Here is a 16,235-nt window from a genome sequence, read left to right as displayed (position 1 = left end):
CTTTTAATAGTGATCTGATCACAAACCATCCTGTGCAGATGGCTGTTGTTTCTCAGCATCTATTGCAGTTGATTCTGAGATTGCTCAGTCTAGTGATGAATGTCACCTCTTGCTTTTTTCCAAAGTGTGGAGGGGAGAAAGTTTACCTTTGAGGATCTGCTACCTGGTATTCACAGTATCCATCTCAGCCAGGAGATGGTCAGAAGAATTTGACTAGACATTGCAGAATAATGCTTCATAGAAGTATATGGTCCAAATTACCTATAACTCAACAACCTGAACTAGCCATTGACAGGTATAAAGCAGGATGCAGGATGTAATTAAATTACATGAACTCTTTTTCAAAATGAGCTTACCTGCAATGCACTCTGCTTTTTCAAATAGGGAATATGATATTTGTCGATGTAAAAGTGGCTTTAACTTCATTTCAATAGCAAAGTTCCCCTTCAGATTATCTTCAGTGGACTTTTTGTAATTGTGTGAAGACTCATCATTGTGGATCTCTTTGACAGGTGGTGGCCCAGGAAAGAAAATAGTGACCTGGGAAAAGAAAGTGCAAAACAAATCTCTCAAATCTGAGTTCCTGGCTTGGGCTGACATCACTCTGTGCCAGCCTACAGGCCCGTGATGTAGAGGATCACCAAGCTTGCACTGAATTAAGCCATGGAATATTTCTGTTTGAGAGAGCTAAAATTGCTGCAGCACTGGTATAGCTAATTAAAAAAAAAAAAAAAAATAATAAATTATGCATGTGCACCTGTTTTACAGCTCTCTTTCTTTACTGGATAATGGCCTTTGTCACCAAAACAATCAAGCTTGTCAGATACTGCCAGGACGGTGTGCCTTTTTCTCAGCTCCGTTTCTGCATCACTGGAATTATGGTCATTCTCTATGGGCTGCTGATGGCTGTGGAGATCAATGTCATTCGAGTTAGGGTATGTGCTTTCTTTATCAGGATCTTAACAGATATCAGTAGTATCTCAGGGATGAAGATGGGTCTTCAGTCCCAGTAACTCTGGCTGGTGTCAAGTATAGGTCTAAGTTTAGCTTAACCATAAAGGTCTGGTTAATTCTGAAGAAGTCAGTGGGACCTGGCATCTCTTTAAAATGCACGTCCCCGATGTGTCCCCTGGACTTGGAATGTATGTGTGCCTGTGCATATGTATACACACAGAGAGTTCATACCTACTTGTACAGATAGATATACATGCGTATTTGTGCATATAAAGATATATGTGTGTGTGTGATCAATACTGTGTGTGCTGTGTTAATGCAGATAAACTATATATGTAGTGAATGTATAAGTTAGTATATGTTCTTGCCCATGAGAATTTATAAAATTATTATATCCTGAGGATTATTTTTTGTTGTTTGGGTAATGATAGGTAGTACTGGCAGGCTACAGAGCTGTATCCACATCCCATATTGCTCAATTTCTTGCCAGTTACACTATCAAAATAGAAATTTTCATATTTACATGCAAATTTACATTTATAAAATATTTATATCCCAAAATATTTTTTTTGTTCTACTTCAGATAAAGATAGGCTGTTAATAAGATAATTCCTGAGCATATGCTGTCTATTTTCTCCTCTCCAGAGGTATGTATTTTTCATGAACCCTCAGAAAGTAAAGCCACCAGAGGATCTACAGGACCTGGGGGTGAGGTTTCTGCAGCCATTTGTCAATTTGCTCTCAAAGGCAACTTATTGGTGGATGAATACTCTCATTATATCTGCTCACAAGAAACCTGTGGACCTGAAGGCAATCGGAAAGCTTCCAATTGCAATGAGAGCACTGACAAATTACGTTTGTCTCAAAGAAGCGTATGAGGAACAAAAGGTAACCAAAGTTGTTCATGTCACTGTTTGGCCTTAGAATTGATAGTGTCACTTCAAATTTTATGTGCTTCTATGAAAACCTAGTTTTAGGAATTTTTAACGTAGGACTGTTTGTTCTAAGGTGAAACTTGGCTTAGGAAGTTCCAATCCAATGGTTACTGTTTGAGTTTAAGTGAATTTACAGCAGGGGAGAGATGCCAGATTGAGAGCAACTGGAAACCAAAACCATAACAGACTGATCATTTGCTTGATTTCATTTTAAAAGTGAAAGTTTTGTTTAAATCTTAGCTACTTATGACAACATCTTAAATTAGAAGACATTCCGTCCATGCTTTCAGCTGGAAACACTCATCTTCACTTTTTTCTCCAGAAAAAGAAACAGCCAAAACCACACATCGAGAATAGCCAAAACACTGGTGTTTTGGTCACCAGTCCAAAACACAGCACCATACGGGCTGCTATGAAGAAAATTAACTCCATCCCAGCCAGACCCAGTACAAAAGCCACAGTTGGGCCAACTCACTGGGTAAGGAAGGCAGGAGCTTCCAGAGAAACTTATGGATGTGTTTAGGCAAAACCATGGCATTTCATTTGTGCTTAAAGCTGGTGATTTCTGCCAAAAAAAAAAAAAAAAGAAAGAAATATTTTGTTTTGCAAAAAGGAGGAAGGATTCAAGAGCCTGCCTCCCTGATTTACACCTATATATAGATTCTTAAGCATAAACAGAGAGAATACAGGCATTCAGAGGCCACTTTGTATAGGGCAAAAGCATGTAAATCTTGTTCCTGCACACACCAGATAAAGGTGTTTCCAAGCAGTGGACAGTTTAGAGCTGCAATGCAAGGGGAAGCTGGGAGGAGTAGCTCTCTGCTCCCAGCAACTGATGGAGCTGCAGGCTCCTTTCTGTGCCCTCTGAAATGAAATCATAATCAGTAAAATTGTTTCTATTTTAATAGACTTAGATCACTTCTCTTTCTTTTTAGTCAATGCCTACAAAACTGGAGACCAAGACCCTTCTGCTTTAAGCAGACAACTACTGAGTCATTGGAATTGAGCTTCTCACAGCAAAGAAGTGCATCCCTTAGGTCAACTCCTTAAAGAAGCATTTGGTTCCTAAATTTTATTTAAAGAGACCAAAGAGTCTTAGGCACCCACGTGCTCTGAGGATCTGAGTCTTCGTGCCATTCTTAAGGACAGGCATGAGGACTGGGTGCAAACATTTTGCACTGTAGCTCATTTACACCTGCAGATACCATGTGTGCCTGCACAGACACGCCGTTCAGATGCTGAAAGGCAAGTTAAGTGTGACATTGCTCGTGTGCATGAATGCAGACATTCAGTGTGTAGCTTCCTTGGGCGTGCATCATGCACATAGGAAGACTTGCATAAATGTACCTGTGCAGTTACAGGCACCTACATTTATAAAGCTGGGTTCCATCACATTTTTTGGTTTCCATGATTTTTTTAAGTCTTGAGATTACCACAGCCTTTAACACATTTATGCTAATATTCAAAACCAGGCTGTAACCCTAAAGTAAACTCATACTTCATGGATAAAGTAAACCAAAAGACTAAAACCAGTCCAAAGAGCCAGGCAGCAGAACTCACTGCAGTTCACTCCCATGGAGAAATGTGTTGGTTTGTGCATGCTTGGGTGAGAAAAAAGCCAAAGAATTAGAAAAGTTCTTCAAGTTGAAGCGTGGTCTGCAATCTGGAGGAGGCGATATGTCACTGTCTCTGTTGCCAGGGTTTATTTTACACTAATCTTCCACAGCTGGCAAGGCAAGCCCCCCAGCATCCTCTGGATTAAGTGGGGTAACCCCTGCCTGTGCCTGGAGATAGCTGCTCTCAGCTGTGCTCCGTGGCCCTGCAGAAAGAAGGCTTCTGTTCCTTTCCAAACCTTTCTTATCACGTCTTGATGAAAGATGCTGAACACGACCATGAATATTCTGTATTGCAAAATGCCTCTGAGATAGCTCACATGTCGTTGTCTTGCTATCCCTTCTGCATGCTACGAAAATTGAAACTAGCTGAAGTTCTCAACCAAATAATAGCATGAGGGAAATGAGTCAGGTTAAATTTTGTTTGCTGTTTTCTCAAATTCACTGTTTTCCAAACCTGGCTCCAAGCATACAGGAGTGTAAACTAGAGGGTCTGAGAGTAACTTTTTATGGCTGCTATATTCTGCTAAAATAGCATCTTGCTACTTGAGTAACCATGAAGTCTGTGAACACTGGGTGGAACCTTTACTTGTTTTCTTTGATGTCAGTGGACAACTCCTGAAATGCATATTCAACTGTTTGGACAGAATTCTTCTGACTCCTGCCAGAAAGTTTGCCCACTGGCACATTAGACCTAAGCTAACACTTCTCAGTGACAAATATGAATTCATTATTCTGTTCTGTGGTTTTTTTACATTTTCAAATTTTCATCAAGCAGTTCTTAGCATTATGAAGACATTCCTTACTCCAAATTCTTTAGTTATAAGTAATTTTTTCAAAGCATGGAGTAGTTTAATTTTAGTATCACTTTCATGCTACATGGTATTTTATAGAATTTTAAAACCGGTTATCAGTGATTCTATTATAATATTAAGTAATATAAACCAACACAATACAAAGCTAAATAACTGGTTACCGGCATTCTATCTGGCTGTTAGTATGGTAGTTGCTACTGCAAAGGGCCTTCCAACTCTTACAATAAGATGCAGGTCATTTGTTACTGGGTTTGTAGATAGTTTGTGTTTGGCAAAATAGCATGACACAGCCTATCATAAGAAAACAATGTAGCATGTGTTCTTTCAATTAGAAGATACTATAAAACTGCAGGTAAAACAAGCTCTTCTGATAATTAAGCTTACTTAAATATGCTGTTTGAGTTTTTTCCTAAACAAAGCGTTGCCAAAAAAAAACCCACATTGCAATGGGCTTTCCTTAGCTCGTTATTTCTTACCATCAGTAAATATTCTAAGAGATGGACATGCTGTATTTTCTCACTTTTCTGGACAGTCTCCTATAGAAACAGAAATGCCTCATCTTGCAGTATTTTTATCATACCTTTCTAAGAATCCTGGAGAAATTCTAACTGTGGATAGGAAGGTTGCTTCTTCAGAATAAGCAGTGATGCACATTGTACACATAGGGCTAGACCCATGACCTTAAATTCATTATGTTCTCTTTAATACACATTCACATTTCCTACTATATTAATGGACATTTTGGCTGCAGATAAAGAATTCTTTAATAAGATTAAGAAGGTAAAGAAGTACTTAATGGTATGCAGTGAAACTCTCACAGCCAGATTCTTGGACCAATGTACTATATGTAGGTAGTACTTGTCACATAATTCCCCCTCAAAATATTTGATCCTGTTTCTGTTGTTGCTTGGCTTTTATTTTGGTTTCTGTATGAATGGTCTAGATGTTTCAAACCGCATACTAATGCATCATATATTACATATCCCAAAATGGATTTAGTGCATTGATATTACATTTGTTTTACCCCATCAACCAAAATCCTGTGTGATTTGCTCTGATAGTCAATAGAAGGTTTTACTTTTGGAATGGTGTGATAAAAAGTGCTGGTTTTAAAGTCAAGGATGAAGAATTTTGTATAGCTGCTGTTGCTGTGCCACTGTGGATCTTACCTGTTACGGCAGAAAGAGGAGGAAACAAGGTGTGTTAGACAGCTAGGAATCACAGGGACAGAGCGTTGCCCGTCAGCATCAGGCTGACGCTGTCAGCTACAACACTAAGGGAACAGCCAGATTTCCTTATAGCCTGAGGCATACCTTCAAGGTGGCTTGGTTTACCAGCAAGTGCTTTTCTCACTGCCCTTACTTCAACTGTTGAGTGCTCAAGGTAGGGAAAATTACAGTGATTTAAAAGGGAGGTGACAAAGTCAAGAAAAATCTAGGCAAGTGCCACAGGTGAGAACAGTGGTCCAGCCTGGTGATTCACAGAACAACAAATGCTGCCAACCATACCAACAAAAATAATCTCTGCAAATTTAAACAGGGCACCGAAATGCATAGTTGTGTAAACTGATAAAGCTCATGTTTGTGTTGCTGCAATTCTTCCCTGTCTTTAGAACAGCTCCCCTCTTTTTCTGTAATTGGATCATTTTTAACATTATGTTTTAAGATTCTTTTTCTCACCTTCTGAAAGGAAAGTGTGTCCTTCCAGCCTCTCATTCCCAGGAGAAGCTCTTGGCTTCAGGAGGCTTCCCAAGTCACAGAGGCTTAAAGGGTCTGGGAAACTGCAGAAAAGAATAATCATGGTAGTAACGTTTTTCTGATGCAGGAAGCCCAGACAGAGCTTTTTATTTAATTCTTATGACATTGATCAAACTTTCAGTTGTGGATTTACTGAAACATGTCAGTGGTCATCAGAGAGCTATAATGAGTGGTGATTGACAGATCAGCCTTCAGCACTTAAATGAAGGATAGGGTTTGCACATAAAATATACTATACTGCACTGGGCCTCAAGAAACATTCTGGAAAAGAGTTTGAGGTAGAAGAAAAATCCACTCTTCTTTCTCCCCCCCTCCTCATTAGACACTTCAGCAAATTTGAAGTCCTGAATAAAAAAAGAAGAAACACAGTGTTTATCAATAGAGATTATTAGATAATTTAATCCAAGTAGTACTTTTTCCAATGAAAAGTAAATAGATTTCATGTAGTGATGGCAATTATGTGAATTGTAGTAGTATAAAAATGACTATTGAAATAGTAAAATCTTATTAAAGGAATAAGAATTTACCATTGCCATTTACCAAATTTACCATTACTTGAATGCCCAGAATAGTATGTGTAACTTTTTCCAGAAGACAGCTGATGTGTTTTCCTAATAATTTAGCTTGGCTCCCATCAAGCTGTTAAAGTGCTGATCATTTATTTGAGGAGGATGGTGGTAGCCCCTGCAGTGCAGTCTGGCTCAAAACCTGTTAGGTGACAAATTCAGAGCCTTTTGCCCAGGAAACTCACATGAGGCCCTTGTGCTCTTTCCCTCAGCAGAAGAAGCAGTTTCATTCTTGCCACTTTCTGAAATGTTTAGCTGTAATTTGTCCCCGTGCTGCTTATTTCTGTCTACTAAGCTTCTTGGCATTGGGTACGACCAGCCTGCCCTAATCCCTAGAAGCCAGTACACAGTTATCTGGCCCTGCTCTACATTTGTACATTTTTGGCACCATGCACATACTCTATCTCACTGTTGAAGTGGCATAACAGGAAAAACTGAGAAAAGAAGGGAAAAAAGACGTGAGGCAGCCAGGCAGAGTCCAGGCATACTTGCTTTTCTTTGGTTAATTTGCTGGGGCAGGGGGTTGTTACTACTGGGCTATACTTAAAACGTCTCTGTGAACACTCAATCGGGCTTGGCTTGGGTTACAACTCACAGGCATCTGTGCTACTTGAAAAGTGACAGATGCTTTTTTAAAGTGTCAAAAGCTGCGGCCTGAAGCACAAGGAAGCACTCTGCAGACCATGGATCTGTTAAGTAAAGCTCTTTCTTCTTTAGATTGAAAGGATCTCAGAAACATCAGAACTCCTCTGACTAGGTACAGAGATATCTGCTGGTCGGTGTTTTAGGGCAAGAGTTGTGATACTGCATAGATTCACAGAACTGAAGGCTAGAAAGAACCCTTAATTGATTTAATCTTGCCTCTCAACATAGCCTGTTACTTTCACCTGTTTGAGCCCAGTAATTAGTGATCGGCTGAAATGTATCTTCCTGGAAGGCATCCAAGAGATAGAAAAAATCCGGATAAATTAAATTAAACTACATTCTTGTAGGTGTCTGTCCATTTTTTTTTCCTTCAATCTCTTTCTCACATCAGAAGCCTTTACTGGATCAAGTGGTTTCACAGCTACTGTGAAAGTCGAGATAACCCATACGAGCAAGGGCTTGAAAGGTCAGACCTGTTCCCGAGCACGCACGTGACAAGGAGCAATGGCTACGTGCCAGTACGATTAATCTGTGTCTGCATTCCTGTGTTCACAGGTTCAGAAGAGTGTTAGGATTTAGAGATGAGGAACCACAGTTACCAAGAGGAGGCAGAATTTGAATTTGCTATGAAGAATGTCTGAAATCTGTTGATAACTACAGCATTTTTGCTACCTCACCTAATCCAAAACACCCTTCAGGAACCATTGGGGCATCCAGAAAGGAAAGAAATGGAAGTTGCCGTATACAGCCAGAGAGGCCTCTTCTTATTTCATTGATACCTGTTTCTCTGTTTTCCAGAAAAAGGTAGCAGACCAGCCCAATCGGAGTCCCTCCATATGGTTGGCCATGTACAGTGCTTTTGGACGACCAATTCTTCTCAGCAGCACGTTCCGTTACTTGGCTGACTTGCTGGGTTTTGCTGGGCCGTTATGCATTTCTGGCATTGTCCAGGGCTTCCAGAATACAACCAATAATACAAATACAACAGAAAAGGTAACCTGGCAACATGGATTGAAAAACTTTATTTGGTATTGGTTCTAGATTCGTATCAGGTATTTCATATGTCTGGCTGCATGCTTTTATATGTCTGTGATCGCCATTGTGTTATTTCATTGCTTCGTTCAAGTAAATTGAGTATTTTTTGGTGAGAGGCGGTGAAGTTATAAACCTGAGTAGTGGAAGCCTCTGGTATGAATGCATCACAGGTAGCTCAGGCTTCCCTCAGTTGCCCAGCTGTCTGCCTCTTGGAGTCATCCCTGCAGTTCTGGGGAGAAGGAACAGCTTTTCTGCTGCTTTTCAGCTGTGCCTCCTCATTTCAGGCAGGAGACCCACTGGTGGTGATCCTTAGTGACGCATCCAGCAAGGATGAATCTGGGAATTTTGCTTAATTTCTGTTCATCTGTATATTTGTAGTTCGTTGGCAGGTTTGAGCTCTCTGAAATTTGTTTTCCACTGGGAAGCCGAGAGTAGTCACTCCCTGTTATTATGGTGCCTGTTGCTGTGTTGAAATGCATTGGCACATGTGAGAAGTCGAAAAGCATCTGCTTTATTCAGTGGCATTCTTGATTCTAGAGATGCCCAAAAGATAGTAGTTCACAGCTCTTTTTTAGTTTCAATGAGAATGAACTTTCAGAGGCGATCCTTAAGCGCTGAGCAAGCCTCTGATACAGAACGTTTTATATCATAAGAAAAAAGTGTTTATTAGTAACTACTGACAAGATACAGGTAAAATTATTTTACTAGCTGACAGCAGGGAAGACACGATGAAGACATTTTCCTACGTCTGTCTTCTGATACAGAAACATCTCCATACACTTTATGCAGTGAGTGTTTTGTATTTGAATGAGCAGATAGGTATGTAACGGAATAACATTTTCCACTCCAGATAAAGCATTTGACTATTATCACTATCCAAACATCTTCTCCTTGACTACTCGCTCCTGACATCCGTTCTCTTGACTGATGGTCTGAATTTGGCTTTAGACTCTCATTCTGCCATTGCACTGAAGAAGGAGAGTTTAGTTGTGCAGCTTGTCAAATAGAGCTCTTTATCATCCTTGAACCTCTACGTGTTGGATTTGAGCCACAGAGTTAAAAAGCAAAGTGCATATTTTGCCTCAAAAATGTGGAGGTTTTGCATGTTGAACAAACAAGGTATTTTAGCTTGAGAAATGATCATTTCTGGATCTCAAATTTAGGAATCTGTACTTTGTCCTCTTCCTTTATCTTTTGATACTCTTCAATGTAGTGGTTTTAGTTGTGGGGTTTTTAAGTTTTAATCAACACTGGCTGAAGGGAAGGTTAAAATCATTGGAGAACTTGAAAACACTCCAAGAGCCTGGCTTAGTGACAGTTGCTATTTCTCTTGGATACATTTCAGAATACATTTGCTTTTAATTTATGGATTTTGATAAATTTTCTCTTGATTGTTCTTGTTATTATGCGTTTCCTCTTTAAATTCTCTCTAGCTTCAATTAATGTGAATTAATTGAATCTTATTGCTATTCCCCCTTAATTCCTGAGAACTCTAGGTAGATTAATAAAGGTATCTACAACTGTTATTTTAGTATTCATATCCCCACTATGTAAACATGGGGAAGCCAGATGCAGCAGAACGTTAAAAGAAGAGTTTTCAAATATATTTATCTGACTAATCGTGCACTTAAGCAGCCCTTATTTCAAAATGTCTTGGGCTGATTCAGTGACTTTGTCCTATTATTTCAGTGGGATTTAGGTGTTACAGACATTGGACCTTTGAAAACACTGTTAGGTGCTCATAGACACCTTTAGGGTGTCAGCTGCCTGTGGCAGAGGGATGAATATGTGGTGTGGTGAGGCTGGGGTCACTGGAATGAGGTGAGCCTGGACAGCTCGGAGCAACCTCTCTCCTGCCTGCAGTCTCATAGCAGATGAGAGTAATCCAGAGTGATGAAGGAATCTTCAAGAGGGTGGGTATGTGGCTTACTTTCCAATATTTCCCAAACCTTTCATCTCAGAATCAGACTGGGTATTTCACTAGAACAGGCTTTTTCCTTCTTCTTTTTTCTTTTCTTGTAAGAATTTCAGTACATCCTGCTTCCAGCTGGATCGGAAATACCAAAGGAACAGCCTTCCTTGCAGTATTTTGGTACATTTGTTTCCTTTTCTGCCTGAAACAGAGCAGCACACTGAACATAAAAACTAGAAAATGGAAACAAATAAAGTGGTTTAAACAAGACTGGGGGTTTTTTTCCCCTGTTGAGGCTTTTAAACCTCATTTTGTGGGGAATACTGACATACATATAGAATCATAGAATCATAGAATGGTTAGGGTTGGAAGGGACCTCAAAGATCATCTAGTTCCAACCCCCCTGCCATGGGCAGGGAAACCTTCCACTACACCAGGTTGCTCAAAGCCCCATCCAACCTGGCCTTAAACACTTCCAGGCATGGGGCATCTACAACTTCTCTGGGCAACCTGTTCCAGTGCCTCACCACCCTCAGAGTGAAAAATTTCTTCCTTATATCTAATCTAAATCTGCCCTCTTTCAGTCTAAAGTCATTGCCCCTTGTCCTATCACTACACTAAATATTCTTATTTTATTCAGAATTCACAGATATAATAGACTATATTTCTGGAAGGAATTATTTCTATAATGTACAAATGCAACATAAGTAATTAATCCCATATAATAAAAAATATTTTCCTGCAACATCTTCGTGGTGCAGGTGGAATGAGCTTTATTTTCTACTGAGTAGCATTTCTGTCCTACAAATCATCAGAATTCAGTTGAGAAACAAAGGCTGGGGCAAACATGATGATCTCATTGACCTTTTCCTGCTAAAACCAGTTCATTTTAAACTACTAGAAATTAAGATCCTAAGTCTTTGGACCATGAGTAGAGTATTGTAGTAACTTGTATCTAAATGGTTTTGATACGTAACACAGTGAGAAATCTGATTTCCATAACTTTCCCATGATACCATCAATATTTTTTTATTCTAATGCAATGACTGAATTTCCTTGTTTCCAGTATCTCAAGAATATCAATCTCTTCTATGCCACTTTCATCATTTTTTCCTTTCTTTTCAGGTGAAGGATCCATCAAATTCGTATCTTTCCTCAGAGGAATTCCTCAGGAATGTTTATGTTTTGGCAGTTCTTCTCTTCCTGGCCCTTATCTTGCAGAGGACCTTCCTGCAGGCATCCTACTATGTGACTACAGAAACTGGCATCAACCTACGAGGTGCTTTACTGGTGAGCAAAGATGTTCCCATGATCTGCCAAGAAGTTTACTAATAATAGCTCCAGCTTTGTACTGTCATTTGTCTTGTTCTTTATCTGAAGACTCAGTTAACAATTGCTTGAGAGAAGATAGGCACTGCGTTTTTGTACAGAAAACTGGAAAAAGTAATATCACTGACACAGCCAAACTGATGGCAGCCACTCCTTTTGCTAAAAACTAAAACCACTGCACAACATGTAGAAGTTTTAACACTCAGTCTGTGCGTATAAGAACATACCTTTGCAGGTGACATTAGGTATATGAAGATAAGCAGCGCCGTTCTGGCTTTGCATCTGCTTTGTTCATTTGCTTATGAGGTTATTTCTGCTGACTGTAAGCAGAGTCATCTGCAGAGTGTCTTTGGCCAAGCTATGTTTTCCAGGAACATTGTCCATGTATCATGAGTGGTGATTCTGAATATTTATGCCCTTTTGCACAAGAGCTCTGTGGGATGGGACGGGAGTGATTCATCTCCAAAACTGTGTCTCTAAAACCAGCATCCGTTAACCCTCTGTGAAAGTCATGTTTGTGAACTGGAGCCAGCAGCTCCGGCTCAGAACGTGGGTGGGTTGCAGCAGGGATCTTCCCAGACCAAACTCTGCAGGCAGCAGTAGCGCTGTGCGCAAAACAGAAGCTGGAATCGATGTTTTGCCAGGTGTAACTAACCACAGGAATATCATCTCAGCGTGGAAGCTTCTGGGTTTTGTGTGCACTGTGGTGGATGCAGCTGTTTCAAACATTTTCTGCCTTCTCCCAGGATAGAGGCTACAGACTTGGTGAGGAAGGAGTACCTGATTATTTCCTTGTGCTTTTCTGACTCCTGCTTGCCAAAACGGGGAATCTTAGGACCATGAGCAGCTGATGTAAATCACCATGGTCTGTAGGCGTTTCTGGTTAATTCTGCAGGGTCTACCTTGCTCGTGGACTAAACAGGGCAAAGAGCACAAATTATTTTAAAAATGTCCTTGAAGCTGCAGTGTTTGATATTTGGTCATAACCACGAACTGGATTCACAGTATTCATCTTTAAAATTCTTGTAGATATAAGCCCTGATTAATTTTAAACCCTGTTAAGCTCCTACAAATTTTATGGAGGTGGATGGTCAGGTAGAGGAGAGAAACCCAAAGGAATACATACCCCCCCACACCCCATCAAAACTTCACAGCATGAGCTTAACTATCTTATCAGAAACAAGGATCTCTTTGACAGACAGTGTCGAAGAAAGGCAGGCAGCAGGCTCACCAAATGTTTGTTAAAAAAAGATCTTTGCCCAGTCTCCTAAATTTTGATGTTTTGTTGTCATTGTGTTCTATTTTAGGTCTGTGTTAAGCAGCAAACCTTTTAAGAGGAATTGGATTTTTTTAAAGTCAGCTCTCTCTTGTGCTTTCTCTCACTCTGTCTCCATCTCTCTCTCTGTCTCAGGTGAGAGACTGGGAGAGGGCTGTCTTAGGTAAAGACTGATACTGCCATTTGAAATGTCCTGCTGAAACTGTTGTTTTCCAGTGATATCATTTTCATATCTTCCATTTTATTCCTTTCCCACAGGCAATGATATATAATAAGATCCTGAGGCTTTCCACATCCAACTTGTCCATGGGAGAGATGACGCTGGGACAAATCAATAACTTGGTTGCCATAGAAACGAATCAATTAATGTGGTTCTTGTTCCTGTGCCCCAATCTGTGGGCAATGCCTGTTCAGGTAGAGCATCAAAGTAAGGGCCTGATTTCAGAGATCCTCCAACCTGGTTGAAAAGAGTATATGTCTATGAGACTGCTACAAAATCCAGAGGGGAACCTGGACTTCATATCCATTTTCCAGGAGGACTAACAAGCAGAAATGTGGCCCATCATCTCCTCTGAGGGCTGGGAGGCTGTCTCGCCGAGGGCCAGTAAGGAGAGAGGATTTTTTTGAGCAGGATTTCCATGTCATGGATATGGTCTGTGACTTCAAAAATTATGACCTATCATCCTTTCTCTGCTCATATTTCTTCCACTACTGACACAAGTCATTGCTTTTATTTCTGCCACGTGGCAGCAGCACAGGCATCTGACCAGCGCCAAGTGTTGCATTTGCAGTGTCCCCTTGTAACCGCGTTTTGTGGCAGGAGCAAAACGTGACTGAATGCTGCTCAGTGGCTGGCAGCAGCACCGACACTGTCCTGCACCAAATGCTCAGAGGAGCTTTCATCTAAACAAGCTTAGTTACTCTAAACATCTGCTTCTTAACCAGGCTGAGAAAGATCTGCAGGCGAATCTGTAGGAAGGAAAGATAAGAATTATTAGCCTGAAAGAAATCTTCAAAAGTGCTAAACGACTTAATGACCTGAGCCACACTGTTTTTCCATGAAGCTTAGAGTCCTGTAGCACCTTCAAAATTTCAGCTTGGGGTGGGATTGGCATAGTTCTTACCTATAGGCGATCCTGCCAACATTAAGCAAGTTCAAAAAGGAATAGAAGCCACTCTTATAGTAGATCTATTTTGCTGAAAATCCTGGAATTATATCAGTAATCAATTATAATAGTCGGCAATTACTGCTACTAATGGAAACAAATAATGGTTTTATGCATCTATTTTAGGATTGAGCAGGATTTAGAGAATTGTGAAATCAAATATGGAGAAAAAGACAAAAAGCTTTGCATGGTAACTGAAGTTAGAAATAACACAGAGGGTTTCATTTTAAGCCACTGTTTTATATCCAGGCTGCCCTTTCCTCAAACAAAACAGCTTGTAGCAAATACTGGATTTATATCCTTCCAGTGTGAGCCAACATAGCCATAGCCTGCTGAAGCTTGTGGTGAATCTTAGAAAATCTATTGAGTATCCACCGGTTATGGCCTGTTATCAAGAACAAAAACTCATTGCAGGATCAGGCCACCAGTAAGGGCTTCACTTTACCCCAAGTACAAATTGCTGCTTGTAACCTTGTATTATTCTGCTAAGAAAATGGCATGTAGGTATGCTAATTTACATTACAGAAGCCTGAAAAGCTAAATAATGCTTTCGAAGTGTTGAACTCCCCTGATTCTTGTCTCTGATACTGTATAATCAGAAGGCAGATTTAAATACAGAACTTATCATTGAAGAGATAGCAAAAATACAAAGCAGGGAACTAGCTCTGTACGCCCTGTTGCTGAGAACCACTCTGTACCATCAAGTGGAGCTTTTTATAAAAATACTTAAGTAGTAGAACTTGTATTAACACAGGAACCAGAATCATGGTAAGTGCGTCAGAGCCATTCCCAGGTAAACCTTTGTGGGAACTCTTTGTAGGGCTATAGCCTCCTGGTATTTTCCTAGGGAACTAGATGGTATTGATGCACAAGCTCAGGTTTGGGTCACTCCCAGCACATCTGCACCATGCTTCAGTGCCTGTCTTAGATGTGCCTCTGTCTGCAGTTGCAAGAGGACCACTAGGACACAATGCAACTGTGATTCACGACAGTCCTAAGACCTTTGAATACTTCCCGGGTGATGTAAGGAGCTCTAGTGTAAATAAGACTTGAGGCCAGTGATTCTGCAAAACGCCTTGGGGCAAGCACCATTATTTTAGTGCTCCTTCAGTTCTGTGGAAACCTCGTCTAGAATCAGGACTACCAGGCAGTAACACAAACTGTGCAGTTAATGTTGAAAATAAAGGCTTCTGGGTTCATTTCCCACACTTTACAAACATGACGTCCTGAAGTACAGGCTCAGTTGATTCCTACGAACTATTTAACTGTTTATTAGAAGAACAAATATTTTTTATTATTATCATCATTCTGACACATTGAAATCTACTTTTTTCCTATGTTGCTTTTTTCTTCATAGATAATAATGGGCGTGATCCTACTCTATAATTTACTGGGAGAGAGTGCCTTGGTCGGTGCCGCCGTCATTGTACTGTTAGCTCCGATACAGTACTTCATAGCTACGAAGTTGGCTGAGGCTCAGAAGAGCACTCTCGTAAGTAAATTGTTTCAGTCACATTTGCGCTGTTAGTGAGCACTCATTGCAGAGGTTTGGGCAAACCGTGCCTTAATCCCATCATGCCTCCCTTTCTGTTTTTCTGTGGCTAAGTATCTCTTCCTTCCTAATGTTTGTCGGACAAGAATGTGAAAAACGTATGTGGGCCTTGACCTGCCTTCTCTGCAGAGAATGTTTTTCACCCAACTAGCACAGTTTCATCTGAATTAAATTCCATGAAAGGGTGTTATCCCTATATTCAGATGTTGTATTTCATGGGATGTTAGCAAACGGTACAAATGACTAATGGATTATAGGGTGACAATATTAAAGAATGTGTACAGCCCCCCTCTGAAATGGCCAGGGACTTTATGCTCTCACCCCAAGCTTTGGTATTCTCTAAAAATCTGATTTAGTTCACCATTTAGAATTGTTTTCTGATACTTTGTCTAATTTTTAACTTTATTCTCATGATCTTTGAACTTTTTTAATCAGGCTTTGATGTTTGAGTTGTCAAATATTTAAAGATCCTTGTTATCCTAATATTGAGTAAGCAAATTATACATACTTGGATCTAATCTTCAGCACACTTCACCTGCTGAGTTGTGCCAATTTATACCAACAGAGGATTCATAGATTCATAGATTTCTAGGTTGGAAAAGACCTTAGAGATCATCGAGTCCTTATTTCAGAAATAGTCTGAATCTTTCTTTTTGCTCTTTTCTGAATTCCTCTGATTC

The 16,235-nt window shown here is 40.2% G+C and overlaps 1 protein-coding gene across 4 annotated transcripts in view; it reads left to right on the top strand.

The window, feature by feature from the left end:
• ABCC9 (ATP binding cassette subfamily C member 9) overlaps positions 1 to 16,235 on the top strand; it is a 67,835-nt gene that overhangs the window by 4,028 nt on the left and 47,572 nt on the right. For all 4 annotated transcript variants that reach the window (XM_086610557.1, XM_009977927.2, XM_086610555.1 and 1 more), the window contains exons 4-9: positions 769 to 935; positions 1,600 to 1,842; positions 8,084 to 8,278; positions 11,358 to 11,522; positions 13,096 to 13,251; positions 15,361 to 15,495. In XM_086610557.1, the coding sequence (XP_086466683.1) occupies positions 769 to 935; positions 1,600 to 1,842; positions 8,084 to 8,278; positions 11,358 to 11,522; positions 13,096 to 13,251; positions 15,361 to 15,495 (1,061 nt within the window). The remainder of the gene's footprint in view (positions 1 to 768; positions 936 to 1,599; positions 1,843 to 8,083; positions 8,279 to 11,357; positions 11,523 to 13,095; positions 13,252 to 15,360; positions 15,496 to 16,235) is intronic.

This window comes from Tauraco erythrolophus, chromosome 4 (assembly GCF_009769465.1).
Source record: "Tauraco erythrolophus isolate bTauEry1 chromosome 4, bTauEry1.pri, whole genome shotgun sequence".
Taxonomy (NCBI): domain Eukaryota; kingdom Metazoa; phylum Chordata; class Aves; order Musophagiformes; family Musophagidae; genus Tauraco; species Tauraco erythrolophus.
Note: the sequence above shows the minus strand (reverse complement) of the source record. Positions and strands in the feature narration are given on the sequence as shown.